We start from the raw sequence: 23,071 nt of genomic DNA, 5'->3' as shown, positions 1-23,071 counted from the left end.
TTTTGGCAAAACTCCTATCATGCAAAAGGATCCAAAATATGTAAATAAATCTAAGGTCTTTCAAATAGGGTCAGATTTAGATTTAATGCAAGCCTGTATATTTCCAAAACTTGACAAAAATGATCAAGTTACTTCTTTATTGGTGTGCAAATCTTGGGGTAAAGTTATGTGGAAGAAGTTTGGCAACCATATATGCCTTGGAGATATCTCAAAAGACTCCTTGTTACGAAGAGTATAAAAGTATTTTGAATGGTGAATGGATCATCTTTAAGAGATGTAGTACAATATATATGAACGTGCCAAATATGGCATTATCTTATGGTCCTTAGTGCAGATCCTCACTGGATGTTACAAAGTTATCCCATGGGATCGTATCCTAGACGAATTTTCCTAATGGATTTTACTTTGGCGAGAAGAAAAAAGGAAGGAATACATGATAGATTATTCTTTTCGACCAAATTTAGCCACCCAAAAGAGAGATTTATGGATCACCTTAGAATAATGGAAGAAGCTACTTTCAGGATATTATTAAAACAAATTGGGTATAGCCATTGAGCTTGTTCCTCTACTTATACTTTGTGGACTCTGAGCACTTCACCACACAAATCAGGGGGGCAATTTATTACTACCATTTTTATGTTTGGATAATATTTATTGCGATACATTGTTCAAGCCCCAAAGGGTTTGAGGTTTAATGTTTACATAAGCATGGAAGCCCAATTATACAATGAAGCCCGTGATAAGTAGTCAATAAAAGTCAAATAGTTAGTACCCATAAAGGAAAGCCCAGCATTCAAGAATGGTTTAGAGATATGTTAGGTGACGTCAAAGTACAAACGAAGATGTGGCTGGAAGTTAATTTGGTTACCAAGCATGCAAGAACGTGGGCAAAGGATTCAACTACTATGGCGCCAGAAGATGGCAGTTGTGATTTGAATAATAAATTATTTAAATCACTTTCCTCCAAGGAGCAAGGAAGTTACACACATCTCCGTATTATAAATACAAGAAGGAATATCAGAACAAGACAACAAACACAACACACAACAAACGTGCAATTTACTTTCTTCTCTAGCATAGCGTAACCTAGATTAGCCAACCCCCTTGAGGGGTTATAATTAGTCCTTAGCCTCGAATTAGAGTATGTATTGAGTCACAAGTTTGTTCAATCTCTAGTTTTAGTCGAAATCCATGGAGATATACATCTTCATGTTTATCCTTTAATTGTCCAGCCTGGTTTATCTTCATGTGTGTTATAAAAGAATCTTTTTAGAAGTTTGTGATACGTGTGGAAATATTCAGCTTTAATTAATAGATTAATTATTGCATTAACTAGACTTCTTTAACACTAACCGCCTGGATTTATTGGCGTTATAGTTTAATTATAATAGGCTATAACAAAGTACGTTAGCAATGTTTTATCTAATTGAAACCGGTAACCCCCAGGGACTAAGGGCCTGTTCTCCCCAGCTTATTTTCAGTTCAGTTCAGTTCAGTTCAGCTCCAATCAGTTCAGTTCAGTTCAGTTCAGCTCCAATCAGTTCGGTTCAGCTCCAATCAGTTCAGTTCAGTTCAGCTCCAATCAGTTCAGTTCAGTTCAGATCAGTTCAGTTCAGCTCCATTCTTTTATAACCATTTTGTTAAATATTATTATTATGTTGGTATAATTTATTTTACTATTTACTCTTATTATTATTATTATTATTATTATTATTATTATTATTATTATTATTATTATTATTATCATCGTCATCATCATCATCATCATCATCATCATCATCATCATCATCATCATCATCATCATCATCATCATCATCATCATTATTATTATTATTATTATTTAAATATGTATCATAACTATTAAGTATTATTATTATTGTTGTTTCTATATATTATTTTGTTTATTATAGCTTTACACATTATTATTACTATTATTATTAGGAGGAACATGGTTTAGGTCAAAGCACAAATAAACCCACTTTTCTTAGCCCATAAACCAATCAAATCGCGTCAAGACGGTTTATGATATAATTTTTGCGGTCTAACCCAATCATTATTTTTATTACTAAATATTTTTATATTATTAAATCTAATTATGAAAATAGTAATATTAATTTACTTCTTAGATATTATTGTTATTATATATCATCATCAAGTATTAATATATTAATACAAATAATTTAAAATAATTATTATTAATTATCGTTATTATCATTAATTATTATTATTATTTTATGATTATTAATATTATTTATTTATAACTATCATGTAAAAATATCCAAAATACTAGTATTATTATTCATTATTATTACTTATCATTATAATTATTATTTAATATTCATATTATTATTGTTTAAAATATTATTTATAGATTTATTACATTCAGTTTATTTCAATTTGAATTAATTTAATTCAATTCAGTTCAGTTCAGTTCAATTCAGTTGTGATAAGTTCAGTTCAGTTCAGTTCAGTTCAATTCAGCTGTGATAAGTTCAGTTCAGTTCAGCTTCAATAAGTTCAGTTCAGTTCAACTGTTTTATGCCGAAGAGAACAGGCCCTAAGACTCTTATGATATTCAATATCTAACTATTGTATGTGCATTGATTTGTTTGCAAAGTCATCTAATTGATTTTGCACCAACACCTTTCTGCCTGCACTAACACCCTTGCATTAACATCTTATTAATCTCAATGTAACAATGTGGGAAGGAAAGGAGGATAGAGGAAAAGGAACAAAGAAAAAAGATAAGGAGAAGTGTTTCTGAAAGGGGATGGAAATGAGGGATAGAAAATAACAAAAAAAGTGGTTTTTAAAGGCACGTGATAGTCATGTAGGGAAAATCAATGCTAATAATTGGTCATTTTTCAATTCTGGCACAATATATTAGTCTACAACCTATATTACATGTAGTTTATGACAACATCTTTTTTTATTAGTTAACTTTTCATATAAAAGATTTAATTTTATTAGGTAGTTTTTTATAAATAATTGCTTTTGTTAGGTAGTTTTTACAAAAAAAAAAATGATTTGATTAGATAGTTTTAGAAATTATTCCCTCAATTTTATTAAAAAGATTTCAAACAAAGATACTTCTATCAGTTGGTCTTGTAAAAGACCGTTTACTTTTAATTTAAAAGTAGGTGCTGCCCAAGCCTAATATTAGAAGAGAACGTACCCTCTTTCTTAATATAGTGGATACTTTAATTTATTTAGTGACCATTTTAATCTATCTAGTGACCCGTTTAAGTTATTCAGTAATAAGATTCTTTAATTCATTTAGTGACTGATTTAATCCATTTAGTAACTATTTTAATCCATTCCGTAAAACGGTCAGACTATTTTAAAAGTTGTTTGTTGTAATTCAATATTCAAAGGAAAGCAAAGGAAGGAGAACAGAATGGACGACTACGATGGTCAAGATACCGAAAAATAGTGTTGGATTAGAGAGAAATGAAATGAGTTTGTGAGAAGAATGTAGACTTGAATTATCTAATTTTATATTAAAATTAAACGGTCTATTATAATAATTTGCGTAATTGTATATATTGTGCACACCAAGGCCATCAATATTTTTTTTAGATTCTTGATTGTACCTTAAAATATTAACACACAATTAGTGGCTACTGCCTACTGCTAACCACGTCTCCCCTGTCCATGTCCCCCAAAAAATAGTATTAGCCCATTCAACTGTTTAACATAAAATAACAATATTTTCATAAATCTAGCCAATAAAATTTTCATATAAAATCGAATCATTGACTTTCTCAAAGTCTCTATTAGCTCTTAGCAAACAAATACATCATCAAACGCATTCAGAGTTTCAGACACGAGGGGGGGTAAAAAAGCAGAACAAATGAATCCATTGGGTGCTCTTAAGATCACCGTGAAGAGAGGCATTGATCTCATCGTTTGCGACGCATTTAGTAGCGACCCTTATGCTGTTGTTACCTCCGGTTCGCAGGTAATCATACACCCTCTTCATCATTTTAAGTCATCGCTTTTTTTTTTTTTTTTTTTTTTAACCATTGATCTCAGCAAATCTACTTTATTTCTTGATCTCTAATTTGTTAATTTCTTTTCATATTGACATTGATGTTTGTGGATCAATATTCGTCATTTCTAAAGTACTTGCTATTGTCCACATTTCTCTAAATCTGATCTAGATATTCATCATTCATGCTTACTGTTAGGGTGCGTTTGGTTGAATGAAAAACATATTTGTTGGAATGTAGTATTTCATGATTTTTTTATGTGTTGGAAAGTAGTATTCCATGAAAATCATTTTTGCATAGTACAATTCAATTTTAGATTGATTTTTCTTTGTTTGGTTGTAAGAAAATTATAGAAAATGAAAGAGTGGAGTTAACCAAATCACTAGAATAATGGACAATTGTAAGAAAAATGGAAAAAAGAAATTAGCACGATTTCCTCGTCATTAGCAAAAAAAAAGTTAGCTTTAGCGTAATTTATGACATTCGATGTACCAATGCCAATATTTTATGGTGTTTCGATTGCTAGTCAAAATGAAGGGTGCTGGATGCACTTGCGTCATATATTTCTTGTGTTGAAAATTAATTTTCTGAAAATACATTTTACTCCCAACCAAACACACCCTTATAGATTCTCATCCACAATTATTGATGTGGCTTGAAGTTCGTTATAATTTACAGCAGGATTAAATCACTTTTTGATAATCAAACGAAGGTGGCTTTATTAATAAGTTCTGGTAAAATTGTATGTTTTTGATGATTAAAATAGTAAAGCACTATAGAATTAGGCTAATGGTGAATTGTTCGCCACTATACAAGACCTTATAATCACTAAAAGATAAAAAAACCAAAGCTTAATCCTGGTTAAGCTATGGGTAAATTTAAAATTATCTATACATATATATTAAAAGGCGTGCGTAACAACGTCGATGCGCCACGTGGCACTCTCCTTCTCCTGCCACCATAATTTTGCCACGTGTCTGTTAACCAACAAAGTCAAGTGGTCATTATTTAAAAAATAAATATGCTAAAGCCTGGGCTCGAACCCCTGACCTTATGTAAGGGTTTTCAAAGAATCACCATCTCATCTAACATCTCTTAGTGATCCATGTTTCAAAAAATAAATATGCTAAAGCCTGGGCTCGAACCCCTGACCTTATGTAAGGGTTTTCAAAGAATCACCATCCCATCTAGCATCTCTTAGTGATCCATGTTTCCACAAAATTAAAAATATCTGTTGTAATTAGTTAATGCTATTAAATATATCCATTGCATCCTTAAAAATAAATAAATTTGCATGTTCATTAAAATTAATTATGTATGGTATAAGGTTTGATCCCGAGACCTCAAGTACACATACTAAAGTCTTAACCACTAGGCTAAGTTGTATTTATTGTTATTATATGCTAAAGCCTGGGCTCGAACCCCTGACCTTATGTAAGGGTTTTCAAAGAATCACCATCTCATCTAACATCTCTTAGTGATCCATGTTTCAAAAAATAAATATGCTAAAGCCTGGGCTCGAACCCCTGACCTTATGTAAGGGTTTTCAAAGAATCACCATCTCATCTAGCATCTCTTAGTGATCCATGTTTCCACAAAATTAAAAATATCTGTTGTAATTAGTTAATGCTATAAAACATATCCATTGCATCCTTAAAAATAAATAAATTTGCATGTTCATTAAAATTAATTATGTATGGTATAAGGTTTGATCCCGAGACCTCAAGTACACATACTAAAGTCTTAACCACTAGGCTAAGTTGTATTTATTGTTATTATATGCTAAAGCCTGGGCTCGAACCCCTGACCTTATGTAAGGGTTTTCAAAGAATCACCATCTCATCTAACATCTCTTAGTGATCCATGTTTCAAAAAATAAATATGCTAAAGTCTGGGCTCGAACCCCTGACCTTATGTAAGGGTTTTCAAAGAATCACCATCTCATCTAGCATCTCTTAGTGATCCATGTTTCCACAAAATTATAAATATCTGTTGTAATTAGTTAATGCTATAAAACATATCCATTGCATCCTTAAAAATAAATAAATTTGCATGTTCATTAAAATTAATTATGTATGGTATAAGGTTTGATCCCGAGACCTCAAGTACACATACTAAAGTCTTAACCACTAGACTAAGTTGTATTTATTGTTATTATATGCTAAAGCCTGGGCTCGAACCCCTGACCTTATGTAAGGGTTTTCAAAGAATCACCATCTCATCTAACATCTCTTAGTGATCCATGTTTCAAAAAATAAAAATGCTAAAGCCTGGGCTCGAACCCCTAACCTTATGTAAGGGTTTTCAAAGAATCACCATCTCATCTAGCATCTCTTAGTGATCCATGTTTCCACAAAATTAAAAATATATGTTGTAATTAGTTAATGCTATTAAATATATCCATTGCATCCTTAAAAATAAATAAATTTGCATGTTCATTAAAATTAATTATGTATGGTATAAGTTTTGATCCCGAGACCTCAAGTACACATACTAAAGTCTTAACCACTAGGCTAAGTTGTATTTATTGTTATTATCATAAAGTATTATATTAATAAATGAAATTTTTTCTTACCCAGGGCATAGTCCGGGCCTAATAACTAGTTCTTTTTTTAAAACTTGTTACCTTATATTTTGTACATCTAAAATTTATTTTGTACATCCATATAATTTCTTTTGTACATCCGGAACCTATATTTGCACATCTATACTGGTTTTTGTATCTTACTTGAGTTACATCCATAATATTATGTTAGTACATCTATATTATAATTTTACATCCAAAAACTATATTTGTACATCTATAATTATGTTACTACATCTATATTATATTTTTACATCCAAAAACTATATTGTACATCCATAATGGCTTTTGCCTCCTACGTTCATTAGTATATCCATATTATATATTGTACATCCAAAATCATTTTGTATATCCATATGATTTATTTTGTACATCCAAAAACTACATTTTTACATCCATAATGGTTTATACATCTCATATCCATTAGTTTTTCTGTACATCCAAAACATATGTTTGCACATCCATAATATTGTTTTTGAGCATCTAAAAAAAACATATGTTTTTACATCTAAAGATGTCGAAGACACAATTAAGGAAATTTTCAAAAAAAAAAATTACTTAGTAATCATGACATGGTTTCTTTTCTTCTTAATCTGTGGGCCAAACTTTTTGTTCAACAGTGAATGATCTGTTATTTAGTGCTGGTTTGGTTGAAAGTAGGGAGTGCAATTTCTTTGGAAATTTATTTTCCCATGTAATTATATTTTTTAGGAATTGCTAAATGTTATTTGGTAACTCATGGAAAGTGAAAGTTTCATGGGAATTTTCACTTACCTAGGTCCCCTAGGTAAGTAATTTCATTCATTTTTGGGGAAGTGGGTTCCTAGTAAATTCTACTTCCCATGAATTTGTCAACCAAATAATACCAAGAAGTTTCAATTCCTAGTAATTTCAACTTCTTATGTTAAACAATGTCAACCAAATAACATTTTTGTATCTCGGCACTATAACACCTCCGACCAGTAGAAAATAATGTTGAAATAGGCTAAAGTAAAACAGGACAAACACTAACATTTCTTCCAATTTTATAGTGCCATAGAGGTGTTGATTTAGACGAACTTCTACCATTAGGTCATGTAGGCATCACTAGTGCTACATACTTTGCGATATGAGTTAGCATACAAGAATGGAATTCGCTACCTCTTGTCTGGTTGTCTAATTAGCCTAAGAATAATATTCGTTCTTTGTATACATTCATCTATTTTGATCGCAATTTGAAGAGTTTTAGCGAATTAGGTAGCATAATCACTCAATATTTAACCAAGCAAAATTTTGGTTTTTTGCTCGTCGTATGTTTGAAAGTTATGAATGTGAAAGAACAATGAAAAGATTAAATGGTTTTTTTCTGGATTGGATAACACATTTCTACTTTATTGAGTTTACACTAATATTGGATATATATTCCATCTTTTTCAAAAAGACCTTAAACGTTATCGTAGATACAATAATTAAGAAAATGAGAAAACTAGGAAAGGGTGTACTCATTTACTTAACCTTTGGTAGGAGAGAACAGTATTTAAACACATATGTATATTTTATTAATAAACTCACGTAATGGGGTAAGGTCAGATAAAAAAAAGTCTTAACTATTAGGTATGTTCCGATGGTAATGACAACGATGTGCACCTCTGTGATTTGCTCATAATGTAGATATTAGTATGTTAGTGATTATTAAGTTCCAACTATATCAACCTACATGATAACTTATGTAGTTATGTGTTGATAACTTGATATGGGCATATGAATGTAGATATTAGTATCTTAGTGATTATTAAGATTCTAACTATATGAACCCATATGATAACTTATGTGTTGATCTCTATTATATAAGGGAAGGAAGGAGCAATGATGCCCTCGTTTGAAATGCCTATTTTATCCCCCTTCCCTTTTTAAATTACAAAAGGAATGTCAAAATCAAAATCGACACTCAAAGAAAACTACCGAAAATTAATTTACAACACTCACTTACAAATCACTTAAAAGAAGAAACTTTACAAATAACTCATACGATTGAGAAAATCACGTTATAAAAATCTCACAAATCACTCAAATAATCAAGAAACTTTATTAAAACTCAAAATTAACATACAAACTAAAACTAATAACCTAACACGTCAATAAATACAAAAACATTTACAAAAATTTACTTGCAAATCACTATTCTCAAGAACCATTCAAATTAATGGTGGGTCATGATAAAAAATAGAGGTCGGTGTATTTGTAGTGAAATCAGAATTTAGAAGTTAGACAAGAAAAAAAAATTATATGCTTTATTATAGTGTTTCCTATATACAATGAAACTTTTACATATATTTGGACCTATCTTTTTCTATTATATAATAGCGATTAATTATGAAGGTAAAAAAGTTTATGTAAAATATCATTCAAGAATTAAAGTACAACATATCTCTATTATATAAGAGAAGGGACTATGTTACCGCCTTCCCATTCAAAATTACAGATTCACTTACAAATTAAAGGGGGCTTCAAACAAAAATACCAAATCACTAAAACGAGGAAACTTTACAAAAACTAAAATCATAAAATTGCAAAATTTACGTTATGCAAATCACTAAAATGAGGAAACAAATTGACTTGAAATCAAAGTGTTCACTTTCTTTACAATTTATGAAGTACTGTACTTAATTCGAAAATCAACTAAAAAATTATAATATTAGAAATCATAAATAAATTCAATAAAAATTTTATTTTCTTCATAGAATTTAACTTTGCAAAGTAAAAAAAACAAAACAAAAAGAATGGTGAGAGACTTCAGTGACAGAAACTAAACCAATCAAATTTTGCAACTAAAAGCAATTATACTTCGTATGTCTAATGTTCAAATTTTGACTCTTATGCCGAAGAAAATCGATTTTCTGTTTCGAAAAAAATTCAAGCACGCATCGCGTATGCAAAAAATTCTAGTATGGGCATATGGCAACAACACTTGAAAGTATTAACTTTGTTGTTTTTCTATTTGCAACATTTAATTATTCTAATTAGTATTTCGGTCCGGGCGTTGCACCGAGTTGGTATTGTGTTTCCGACTTGATATGTATTTTTTTTCCATTCCCACTAAAATATACTTCCTCCGTTCCTAAATAAGTGTAACACTTCTTCTTTTCACGTTTGCCAATGCTTTATTTGAACCATTAATATGTTCAATTATCAATAAGTAAAAATTATAAAAAGTTGATATTAAAAAATTCACATTCAGATGAATCTAACAAGATCCCACATGACTATGTTTTTCCTAAAATGTAAATCACCAAAGCTAATCAAAGTTTAAATTGTGAATAGTAAACACTATGCAAATGTTGCACTTATTTACAAACGGAGGAAGTATTAAGGAAAACTTAACATTTAAAAAGGTACAAATATAATAATGTAGACACTTGAAGCATGATTAAAAGTTGGATGAGATGGTAATTATGTCATGTATAATAGCAAGAGGTAACGGGTTGACGCAGTCGGAATCAATGGAGAAAAGCAAGCGCAATTCTCGAATCAAGAACACACAGATTTACAAGCAATAAATCTGTAAAACTCCGGAATCCACCAGAAAAGAGTATAAACTCTGAGATATTATTAAAAGTGAAAAACTGCCTCCAAACATTGACCTAATAATGTTTAAATACGTTAAACAAAACCCTAATACGAAATTAAGGAAATAATTAAATTCGGAAATAATTAAAAAGCTAATTTCAGGCCTTAAACGGATCTGGATGGCCTAAAAAGCCTATAGGTCACGGCGTAGCGATGAGTTTGACTCGTTGGGTCGTTCCGCTTCCGAAAAGGTATCAATAGGCAATCGGACTCCGTCGGCCCATTTTCCGCAAAACAGTTCAGGCTTTTTGTCGCAAATCCTTTTCGAACTTTTCCGCCAATCTGCCTACGTCACGGGTCCAAATCTTGTTGCAAGCTAATTTTACTTTTGTTAATTGACATGACTTATGTATACATTGGACAATTCTAGTGAGGTAACAAAGGTGTCACGTGGCGTGTATACATTGTCATGTACGCTTTTTAATATATTTGTATAAATATACTCATCAAGAAGGCACATGTTGCTATTAAAAAAATAGAAGTATTAAAACATCCCAGCCGAAACAAAGGATTTCACATTACTACTTTTATTGTCTTTGATGCAGAAATTAAAGACCCGAGTGATAAAAAATAATTGCAATCCCGAATGGAATGATGTTCTAACTCTTTCAGTTATTGATCCACATATGCCGATCAAACTAGTAAGTAAATTAATTTAGTTTTATCTCATTGATGCTTTCTTTTGTTCTTTGACGGGGTGCATTTATGTATCCCATAAGACTAAAATGCACCCCATAAGACTTTTTTCATTGTAATATATATTCTTGTTTTTTACCCATCAATTTATTTGAGGGTAACGTGGCAAATTATTTTATATTACATATCCTAGCATGACATAGTATGCAAGATACTATATATTTTTATTTACATTATCTAAGGGGGTGTTTGGTTCACTAGTTTTAGGTATGAGGTATGGGTTTGGAATGAACAAAACCATACCTAGACCTAGTGTTTGTTTAACTTATTTCTAAATTTTAAACCCATACCTCAAACCCATAAGGTATGGGGTTTAAAAACCCATGGGGGAGGTGGGTATGGCTCATACCTTACCTCTAGGTATCAAATGAAAGAAGAATTTTCATTCGTAATCAAACCAAACACAAGGTATTAAGTATCAAGTTCCAAACCCATATCACCTCGGTTTCATTCTTGATTCCAAACCCATACTATTATATGAACCAAACGCCCCCTAAAAAAACTTAGTCGTTCTATATAAAATTGCTAAATTTTGATCATTGGCTAGATCTGTCTCCTCTCTTTACATTTTTTTAGGGGTTATACTTGCATTTTTTACCTCAAAAACGTAGTATGTAGTGAATCTTTACTAAGAATAAGATCTTGCTTAGTGGGAATAAATATGAACCTGCATTAAGTTTTTTTTGTCCATTTTCCTCCTTTTGTACTACATGGAGTACATGGACAACTTTAGATAAAGTAGCCAAGATCATAATACTCTCTCTTTTCCTGCTTTATTACAACTGATACAGATGTCAATTTAATTATCCACCTTAAAAGGTCCTTGATATTTTAAACCAAAAACAGAGACATTCAATTTTTTTCTTTTATAAAATAATATTTTATTCATATTTGTTATTCTATGTTCCTTATCAAGCCAAACTTGTCTTAATGGTAAGGAAATAACCTTCTGACTTTAAGATTGGAGGTTCGATCCCTATTAAAGGCACTTTAGAAGAGGGATTTTCCTTACTACTCCTCTCAAAGTTTTCGCCTGCAAACCCATGACGGGCTAACTTGCGAAAGGTTTCAATATAACAGGGCACTTTATTTTACCATGGCGTCTCAGTAGGGATAAAAAAAATTATGTTCCTTATGGCAGGTTAGCTCTTGAAATAGAAAATGAAACGAGATGCTCCGATATTGATTGTAATCATGATCAATACTCTCTCTTTGTCAAGTGATTTATTGCTCCATCTTTGAGACTTTGACCATTGATTTGATAATCCAATGTTAGATATATAAAGATTGTTATACTCCCTTTGTGAATTCAACCAGGTAGATTGAATTATAGAAATCTAGAAAGAGAAAGAGAGAAATGAAAGGAAGAAAGAGTAATATTATTACTTCCAAAATCTGAGTTCTACAAATCTCAACCAGAAGCTTATATACAATTGATAGCTAACAAGAAATAACTAACTTGTAATCTCTAACAAACTCAGTAACAGAATATTAACAAACTTCTTAATAACAGAATGTAATAAGCTGAGCTGGCATATAACTTAATACCCTTCAATGTATCAATGGATATATTTGTCTATTTTTACTTCAATAGAAACCTTTTTTATGGTTAAAAGACTTACAAATTACAAGATCCAATATCTAGGCCCGATTGCAGGTCACAGTGAGTCCCCCGAGCCAAATGGGTTATAAAATAATGTGATACATCATTAACAATGGAATCTTAATCATCCCTCAATCTCAATGGCTGAATAGTTATTTTTGATGACTTTTCAGTCATGAATCTCATTCTCACAATGACAAGTTAAGTTGCGCAACTTTCATTCATTTCACATGTCTTGCTCTCAAAGGCAAAGGTTACACCTTTCATACAAAGCATTAACCCAAGAGATCCTAGAAAACTTCCTACTTACTTTCTTAAATTAAGACAAAACTTACAGCTCATCAATCACAAGGATGATTTGTTGGTCCTAGGTAGGGGTGAAAGTTATTTGGATAAAATCCAAAATCCAATCCAATCCAATCCGAATTAGTAATTCGGATCGGATTCGAATAGTATTTGGATTGGATTCGGATTTAGATTTTTTGAAAAAATGAATTTTCGGATCGGATTGGATTGAGGGTAATTGGATCCAAAAATCCAATATAACCGAATAGTAATATGCCTTGTATTATGTATCTGGATTGGGTTTAAGTGCTTAACTGATTTTTTATTATAAAAAAACTACTCCATAGCCCAATACACATAGCACTTCAATCTTTCCCCTAAAACACTAACTACACTTAATTCTTCACTTCCTAAATCTACTAGGCTGTTGTTTTGCTTAATCAATTTCATCGAAAAACTAGAGTTTTAAAAAAAATCGGATTTTCGGATCGGATCCAATCTAAAGTATGAAATTTCGGATTGGATTGGATCGGATTCAAACCCTAATTGGTTTGGATTCGGATTGAAAAATTGAAATCCAAATTTTATTCGGATCGGATTGGATTAGGCCCTAATCCAAACCGCACACCGAACTTTCACCCCTAGTCCTAGGAAAGCAGGAAAAAAATGTCACTGATGGACTTAAGGCCTAGATATAAGAGAGCATAATGAAATCATTGGGTCTGGACTCAATATTCCCCCTCAAGCTGAGAATGAGTAGAGAACTGAACTCCAAGCCTGTAAAGGAGCCTTTGATGCTGCCTAGTACGGAGCTTCTTGGTGAAGATGTCACCTACTTGCTGAGAGGAAGAAATGTATGCAAGAGTGATGATGCCTTATGAAGTTTTATCTAGAATAAAATAATAGTCAATGTTCACATTGTCTTCTCATGGTGCACAGGGTTGGCTGTAATGGCAAGAGCAGCTTAATATCACAATAATGAGAGTAGATCCTAGGTTTTCGTGTCTTAGATCCTTCATGAGCTGCTTAAGCCACATGACCTCACATATAGTGAGTGACATTAACCTATACTCTGCTTTAGCAGTACGGATGAAAGTTATTCGGATAAAATCCAAAATCCAATCCAATCCAATCTGAATTAGTAATTCAGATCGGATTTAAACTGTGTTCGGATTGATATCATTTTTAAAAAAAATGAATTTTCGAATCTGATTGGATTGAGGGTAATTGGATCCAAAAATTCAATTTAACCGAATAGTAATATGCATTGTATTATGTGTCTGGGTTCGGCTTAAGTGCTAAACTTTTTTTTTTAAAAAAAGAAACTACTCCATAGCCCAATACACATAACACTTCAAACCTCCCCCCTAAAACATTAACTGCACTTAATTCCTCATTTCCTATATATACTAGGTTGCTGTTGTGCTTAATTTATTTCATCGAAAAGCTAGAGTTTTTTTAAAAAAATCGGATTTTGGATCGCATCTAATCTAGAGTACAAAAATTCGGATTGGATTAGATTCAAACCCTAATTGGTTTGGATTCGGATTGAAAATTTGAAATCCAAATTTTGTTCGGACCGGATCGGATTGGATTAGGCTATAATCCAAACCACACACCAAAATTTCACCCCTATTCAGCCGTGCTTCTAGCCACCAATGACTGTCTTTTTGACTTCTAGGATATAAGAGAGGAGCTAAGTAAAATGCAGAAGCATGAGGTTGATATTCTGGTGGAGGAATATCTTCCACAATCACTATCACAGTAGGTAGTAAGATGAGCCTTACACTGATATGCAAGCAAGATGTCTTAACCAGGATTCTTGTATAGATACCTCGATACCCTTTTGGCAACTTGAAGGTGAACAATAGTAGGCTTATGCTTGAAGTTGCTTAGAGTATCGACCACCAGGAAGTCAACTGGTAGGCTTCTTCCCTTTTCCAACTCCCCGAGTCTCACGACCAGTTTCACAAACCCTGACGGGTAGACAGATCCTCCCCCGAAGCCTATCACTGGTTGGCTGGTCGAGGTGACATCCTTATTGGTATTCTTGAGTTTGGGCAAGCAATCTAAAGTAATGATATCCTATGAGGACTCGCTATCGACTAAAATCCTTTTGACCGGAGAAGTAGCGAATTTCATCTCTATCAACAGGGGTCGTAATGGGCAGTGTGAATGTGACGGTTAGGCTCCCCAAATGTCATGGCGAAAGACCCCGTCTTTGCCGGCTCAATTTCTAGGACATGTTTCTTCATGGCCTGGAGGTGAGCCTTTTGGGCTCGGCTAGTTGGACCACCCGAGATATGTCCTCCTGTTATCACCCCCAACGTATCCACCGGTGTTATCACTGTCGTTCTTTGTCTCCTTCTCTTTCCCTTCTCCTCTCGGGAGTGCTTAATGTACCGATTAATTGGACTGTGTAGGCTATATCTAGGCATGTGAGAGTTAATGAGTTTACCTACTTGGCTACTAGTGTCTGGTACTCAGTAGGATTGGTGAGAGCATCACCTATTTCAGCAGTGAGTTTTAAGTGGCTATTCATAGGAAGCTTCAAGGGTTTATAATTCTTCATGTTGTAGTCTGCTAGAAGGTCTAGTGTATACTTCTTTTGAGACAAGAAAATGCCATCTTGATGCTTATCAACTTCGATACCTAAGAAGTATCTCAATTCTCCCATGTCTTTCATGTTGAACGAAGAAGACATGAATGCTTTTGCTCTTTGAATGATGCTCTTCATATCATTCCCTATAATCACCATGTCATCCACATAGACAAGTATGGTGGTGAAAGACTTCCCATCTTGCTTAGTGAAGAGAGAATAGTAGATCTTTATTGAGAAAAATGAAAGCTTTTCAAGGCAGAGCTGAGTTAGAGAACCAGTGTCTTAGTGCTTTTTTAAGCCCACACAGTGATTTGAGAAGTTTACACACTTTTCACAGATTGTGTAGTGTTATCGTTAAGAAGTTTTTCCCGCTTAAAGCCAATCTGAATTCTTTTTCCTTCTTGTGTGTATCCTGGAGGCAGTTTCTGTAACACCCCGACAATTCTCTATTTTCTAAAACGTCTTTTCAATATAGAACTTAGAGAATTATCAAAGTATTATCGCTCGTGTGATAACGTATCGGCCTATTCATAATTTTGCATCGGAAAATAATAATAAATAACTTTAAAAATAAACTTAGTCAACCAAAAAGTCAACTCCAAAAGTCAAACCAACATACAGTCAAAAGACAACCTCAAATGTAAAAGTCAACCATATATAAAAGTCAAACTCAACTATGAAATAATAAAAGTCAACACAAGCTCTTCAATTTCTCGAACCCATGATGATGTTTAAACCTGTAAACAATGATGCTCTATTGATCCCGAGAGACTGCTCACCAATTGGGCCATCACAGGATTAATAAGACATAGCCATGATCAACACATACACACAAAGCACGTAATCAGCAAAGATGAGTACTATATAGTAAATAAATACAAAACTTAACATGATACTAATAAATATTAAGCAGGAATAAATAATAATATAATAGCATAACAGACTACTTTAACTTAACTAAACTCCACAACTAAGAAGTTAATTTAATTTAGATGGAATAGTCAATGGAATGAGTTGTCTAAACCAAAACCAATCTTCAATCTAGAACATGAAGTACGGGGGCAACTCCGTACTCCCCTAATCTACGATATCGAGGGACTTTTTAAATTAAAATACGACACGGTGATCAATCTGGTCCCAAGAAGAGCCATGGACTACCACCATGTACTCCAACTCATATACTTGTCCACATGCACAGGTCTAAAGCTATTGCTATTCACGTTTTAATTTACATAATTTATAATTTATTTATTTGTTATGAGTCACAAGTAGGACAAATAATATAATCATCAAAGATACACAAACTTTCATTTTTTTTTTATCTTTGGATGAGATAAGGCGACCATCAACTCATTAACAACTCAAGATTAATTCCAATATTAAATCCATAACCTTTCTTTATTTGTTGAACCAAGTCAACAACCAACCAACCTTTCGCATGTGAAATAACCAACTTACCAAATAAGGCCCTTGGTTCTCATAAAGTAATTAATTAATCCAAAGGGAACAACATTATTCAATCATGATCCAATACCAACAGAAACATTAATCCCTCATGTGAATTAATAAAATAAAGTTCTCAAATCGCATATGCTCGCATCAATATTCCATACAAACATAATATCATCATCATAATCAACATGCTTCACACAACGGCATAAAACATGCAAATCCAATTGAATATAAATCACAAATGAACTAAAATAGTTCCCTATACATGATACTACATAAATCCCATCCTTAGGACATGATACTATTCCAGCCAACACATAGGTACGAACGTACCTTGTATAGACAAAACGAGAGGCTACTTTCACAAGCTTAAAAATTGCCTAAAGAGAATTCTTTCCCTAACAATGAGCAACATAACCACAAATCAATACTCTAAAAATTCCAGCAATATTAAAATATTTTAAACCCTCTATAAAAGTGTTTAAAAACCTTTATTATCATTAAAACTTAATTATTAAAGCCTCCTAGTATATATTTCCACTATACTACTTGTTGAAAACTCTTTAAAACTCATACCTTGATTATAAACTCCATCATAAGCATCCTTATCAAATTTCCAGCAACTTATAATATGCTAAAACCCTTTTTAAACATATTTAAACATAATTAAAGTAATAACAATACTCAATTTCATAAAGTATAATATACTACTATGATTTTCTAACTTTTATAACCCTAAAAATACATGCTTTGATACTCAAAATTTTAATTTAAGCATAATGAAAAAATATGAAATTCAATTACTTCATTATATAAACTATACAATCTTAGATTTATATTTAAATCATCAAACTATAACTTTAAACATAAACATATTAAACCATTAAAAATATAAACTTTGCATTAAATAAAACTTGAAGAGGAAGAAATAACCAAAGCAAAGAGGAGGGAAAGGACGCCGGCGGGGAAGAGGTGGATGCGGCTGGTCGATTGGGCGGCGATCCGGCTGGCTGTTGGCCGTGAAACACGAAGAGGAGGAGAAGAAAAGAAAGAGAGAAAAGAAAGGAGAGAGAAATAGAAGAGGAGGCTGAAAAATAGGGGAGAGGAAGAGAGAGAAAATAAGTTGGAAGATTTTGAGGTTTTGGGGGTTTATATAGTTACCCCCCCCCCCCCCGGGCTTAGGAAAAAGTATTTGAGCTAAATAATATTTAATGGTTGGGTAATTTGAGTAGTTGGGTTCCTCTAACCCAATTTAAAATCCTTGTTGCTAAACCAAAAGGTGTTTTAAGCTATTTAAATAATTTTTAAAGTATAACTAAGTAAAATATTTGACTTCTTTGAATCATTAATAATTGCTTTGACTTTCAAATAGTCAATCTTTCAAAAAATAAATTATTTAAATATTAAAATATGTTAAATATATATATTATAAATTTAAATATATTTATAAAATTCATAAAATTACGGGAGATTACAGTTTCATGTACACATTTTCTTGCAAATCACCAGGAAAAAAATGGATTTTTAACATCCATTTGATTTACATGTCATCCTTTCAAATATGCTACAAATAAGAGTGATCTCAGTGTAGCCATCTTAGCTACAAGAGCAAAAGTTTGCTTATAGTCCACTCCGTATTTCTATTTATTCCCCACGACTACAAGCTTACTTTATATCTTTCTATGCTTCCATCATGGCTGTATTTAATTTTATAGAGGCATTTATACCCTATGGTTGTTTTACCAAGTGGCAGGTGTGTTATCTTCCACATCTTATGGAGCTCAAGAGCATTGAGCTCTTCATTCATGGCCTTTACCAACTATACTCTTTGAACAACTTCTTTGATGTGTTTAGGCTCTTTATGTTTTGTAACTTGAGACATGAAGCATGAGAAGGTAGTACTGGAGGGGGTTCCAATGATTCTCCGGGGCTCATACTAAACACTCATTTTATTAGTGTGAAAGTCATTCATCCAGTGTGGTTGTTTTGTGGTTCTACTAGATTTTCTGAGCTAAGGTTGTGTTGGGGATCTACGTTCTTGTCTAATTTTAGGTTTTGTGTTGTTAGGAGAAGTTTCACGGTCAATGTTTTCATCAGGTTCATGTGATTGAGGTGGTGTTTGAGTTTGTGTTTTAGGATAGTCATTGTAGGTTGCAGGGCAATCTTATGAGGTTTGGCCCTTTTGAGGAGTTAGGCTTGGTTGAGATGAGAAAATTTTGTAGGAAAAAATAGTTTCATAGAATTTAACATCTCTACTAACAAACATAATGTTGCTAGTGAGATTTAGGAGTTTATACCCCTTCTGATGTTGTTTATACCTATTCGGAATACTAACAATACCCAAGAAGTATACATGGTACACCTCTAACTTGGAACTTATCACTCACTATACTTGGATTAGAGGCTATAGCAAGACAGCTTAAGCTTTTTAAATGATTTTAAATAGGGTTTGGAGAGTATACTACCTCATAAAGGTGTTTTGTGCTTCAATTCAAAATAGCACTTCGCAACCTATTTATTATGTGAGCCGCTATCATTACACACTCACCCCAGAAGTGAAGTCGTAAACCTGCTTGGAATCTCAACGCTCTTCCAATTTCTAGCAAGTTTATGTGCTTTCTCTCCACCCTTCTATTCTGTTGTGGCCTGTCAACACAAGAAGTTTGATGAATTATTCCAAGCATGTAAAAATGGTTTACATCTTTTGTCATCAAATTCAAGATCATTATCTGACCTAATGATCTTCACATGCTTGTCAAACTAAGTTTTCGCAAGGTTCACAAAGCTATATATTGCTTTATAAGCATCAGACTTTAGTTTAAAGAGGTGAAGCCAAACTACTCTAGAGTGATCATCCACGATGGTTAGAGAGTATCTTTGATTTCTTCTTGTTGGGACTTTGTAGGGTCCCTAGATGTCAATGTGCATAAGATCAAAGACATATTTAGCTCTTAAATCACTATCCTGGTAGGGTAGCTTTATATGGTAGTAGGACAAGTTAAGCACACATCAGTGCATCCTTTTTCAAAGTCTTTGAGACCTTCAATCTTGCTGATTTTAGCAAGTGTAGCATGCCCCAACCTTTGATGCCACAATATGCTTGGTTTCATCATAGGTGTGTTACTTATCACATCAGGAAGGTTGATCTTAGAAATAACATTCATAGCTAACCCCTTCTCTTCTTTCTTGTTCATTACAGTACCCCTCTTACATAGTTTATCAATGAGTTTCTTCACATCTTCATTGATGAGGTAATACAAACCATCGATAGCTCTTCCTATTATACACCTTTCACCCGAGATGACTCAATGTCTTAAATAATACAGATGCCTGATTGAAAGTTCACTTTGCAATTCTCATATTTAGTTTTTGCACAGATAGAAGGTTGTGCTTGAACCCTGGCACAACTTTTTAAGCTTTACACTGCTCTTTAGCTTTAATCTTCTACTCTGAGTGATTAGGGATGTATCACTAGTGGAAGGTTGATTTTAGAGACTTCTTTGCTCTTCTAAGCATCTCCAAGAAGAGCTAAACACCCAGTCATATGGTGGGAAGCCCCTAAATCAATTATCCACTCACTAGAGACAGACTCAACAAGGTAACAACTCACATTCTAGCATATGGGTAGTCCATCTCATCTTTAGTCTCAGAACCTCCTACCTTGGAAGGGGTTGGGAACAGTTTCATCAATTGTTCCAGCTGTTGTGGTGTGATCATGCTAGGTGTGCTTGACCGTGAGTTGTGTTCACTAGGTGCACTAGCATTTGCAGCAGCTTTGAACCCACTTTTTTCATTTCTACCTCCTTTACTCCACTTTTGACATCTATTTCCACTAAATTCTTTGTTCTTTCCTTTGTAATCCTACCCAGTTCTAGTGTTTCTTTCCGCGAAACCTATCACAAACCAACATTAATATGTTCAGTCACATTGTTGATTATCCATGAGATAACCATGTTGTTACAATTCATTGGAGTATCGCTTTACAAAACCAGTGACAAATCCTATTTTTCATTTAGAAGCTAAGCTAGTATGTAGTGATCTTTTCCATGACCTGAAGTTATTATCCCCTTGAAGTTTTTCAATCACCACTGAATTAATCCCATCAAATGGGTGTAGATACAATAATTGTCACTTCTATTGTGGTCATAACCAAGACTGAAACTTCAATACACTCTTACTACTCAGAATGAACAAGTAACTTCCAGTTCTCATAGCCTCATAGGAATAAAACAGTAGGAAAAAATTGATTTTTAGAGAAAAGAAATTACAGCTAAACTAACGTAAACATAATCAGCAGTATGAAGAAAGATAGAAATTAATTGATATGAACCTAGAAGTTGTAGCTTTGATACCATGATGACTTTTCAGTCATCAATTTCATTCTCACAATGGCAAGTTAATCCTGCGCAGCTTTCATTCGTTTCATGTGTCTTGCTCTCAAAGGCAAAGGTTACACCTTTTATACAAAGCATGAACCCTAAAGATTCTAGGAAGCTTCATACTTACTTTCTTATAATAATAAGACAAAACTTACAGTTCATCAATCCCAAAGATGATTTGCTGGTCCTAGAAAAGAAGACAAGCAAATGTCACTGATGCACTTAAGGCCTAGATATAAGAGAGCATAATGAAATCATTGGGCCTGGGCTCAATATATTTCTGATTTATTTATTTATTAAGCATTTTTGTTGTCTTCTTGTTTTTGAAACTGATGGTTTGTGTTTGTCCAGACTGTGTTTGACAAAGATACATTTACAAAACATGATAAAATGGGTGATGCCATGATTGATATCAGCCCATATATAGAGTCTATGCAAATGGGACTAGAAGACCTCCCCATTGGAACTGCTGTAAAAAAGGTGCAACCCGATGAGAAGAATTGCTTAGCAGATGAAAGTAAGGTTATTTGGAATGGTAAAGGCAAAATGGTTCAGGAGATGACTCTAAAGTTGCAAAATGTGGAGAGTGGAAAAGTGCAGATCAAGATTGAGTGGCTTGATCTTCCAGGTTGCAGAGGACTACGATCTTGATTTATATATAGTTCTATATTTTATCCTAAGTGTGATGATAGTTCTGAAGAAATCTTCGTATCTTTGCATTTGTGCATGTTGGTGTCGATGTTCGTCTCTTCATTTTCAAACCACCTAAAGTTAGGTGCTCCCTCTCACATATATTACACATTTTGTATTTTGCTTATTTGACAAAAGTATCTGACAAATATGTCAAAGAATGTACCTCGGAGCACATAATTCTACTCTTCTACATGCTCCTAGGAACCCCTAAGAAAATTTGCAGTTTTATAATGTTCTACTTACTAATGTACTATAACTACTATTTATGTAAGCTTGTTTTGTAAAACTTTATTATCTTCTTAACCTTCTTTACCTGACCAAAAGGGTTCACATATTATAGATCAATCATATTCGTTTACCATGTTCTATTATCCCACCAAAAGGGATCCAACCTCCATTCCTTTTGCATTACACTCTGTTATATATCTACAATAAGCAAAGTTTTATAATGTTCTTATAACAACCCACACTTGTGAGCTACTAGCTAAACACACTTAAAATTCACGAATCATAATCAACACTTTAATAAACCTCGAATTAAATATTTACTCGCAGCGGAAACACAACCTTTACACGATCCTGGACTTGTGGGTTAAGACCCACAACATATCAACTCCAAAACCAATTATCAGATTACAAAATACTTTACTCAATCCCCAAATAATAAAATACTTAATTTCATATAAGCACTTGAGTACTAACAACTTATACTCTAAGTACAACCTCTAATTTCAATATTTAATTACAATTTCATAATCCAACGTTCACTTACAATCCACTTCGAGTTTCTAAGACAAATCTGCAATAACAGAGGAAAAATTCAAAACAAAATTAACATGAGCGGAAAGCTCAATAACTTCACTTCAGTCCGTCAAAATGATTTTGGTTCGTAAACGTTTTTTTTATATAAGAAACAAACTTAATTATTGTTCAGAAAATAATTCATTCTTTTGAAATATATTGTTGGCATAGCTTAATTACGTACTTAACATAATATAACATAACATAATTTTTGGTCTTAAATCATATTTGAATTATTTCCCTCCACGTGTACCTTGCCTACTATTCATCTAAGTTCATAAGCTAAGCCAGCTAAAAAAAATTACGAAATCCTTTTCTCATTATTATACTCATATCATATTGCAAGAAACATAAATATTTACGAACAATTCCAATAAC

At 32.9% G+C, this 23,071-nt stretch overlaps 1 protein-coding gene across 1 annotated transcript; it reads left to right on the top strand.

The window, feature by feature from the left end:
- The first annotated feature begins 3,735 nt into the window (after positions 1-3,735).
- Positions 3,736-22,178, top strand: LOC104905665 (protein C2-DOMAIN ABA-RELATED 7). The gene is made up of 3 exons (XM_010694267.4): positions 3,736-3,961; positions 10,728-10,823; positions 21,551-22,178. The coding sequence occupies exons 1-3, from the start codon at positions 3,854-3,856 to the stop codon at positions 21,848-21,850; spliced, it is 504 nt and encodes a 167-aa protein (XP_010692569.1). The 5' UTR covers positions 3,736-3,853; the 3' UTR covers positions 21,851-22,178.
- Positions 22,179-23,071: the final 893 nt, after the last annotated feature.

The sequence above is a fragment of the Beta vulgaris genome, chromosome 1 (genome assembly GCF_026745355.1).
Source record: "Beta vulgaris subsp. vulgaris cultivar EL10 chromosome 1, EL10.2, whole genome shotgun sequence".
Taxonomy (NCBI): Eukaryota; Viridiplantae; Streptophyta; class Magnoliopsida; order Caryophyllales; family Amaranthaceae; genus Beta; species Beta vulgaris.
The sequence above is the reverse complement of the archived record's forward strand: the minus strand, read 5'-3'. Positions and strand labels throughout refer to the sequence as shown.

Excerpts from the sequence above, each read along its gene's own strand:
- LOC104905665 (XM_010694267.4), top strand. The coding sequence starts at position 3,854 with ATGAATCCATTGGGTGCTCTTAAGATCACCGTGAAGAGAGGCATTGAT. Across the intron at positions 3,962-10,727 it reads TTGTTACCTCCGGTTCGCAG|AAATTAAAGACCCGAGTGAT; the intron begins GTAATCATACAC and ends TCTTTGATGCAG. Across the intron at positions 10,824-21,550 it reads CACATATGCCGATCAAACTA|ACTGTGTTTGACAAAGATAC; the intron begins GTAAGTAAATTA and ends GTGTTTGTCCAG.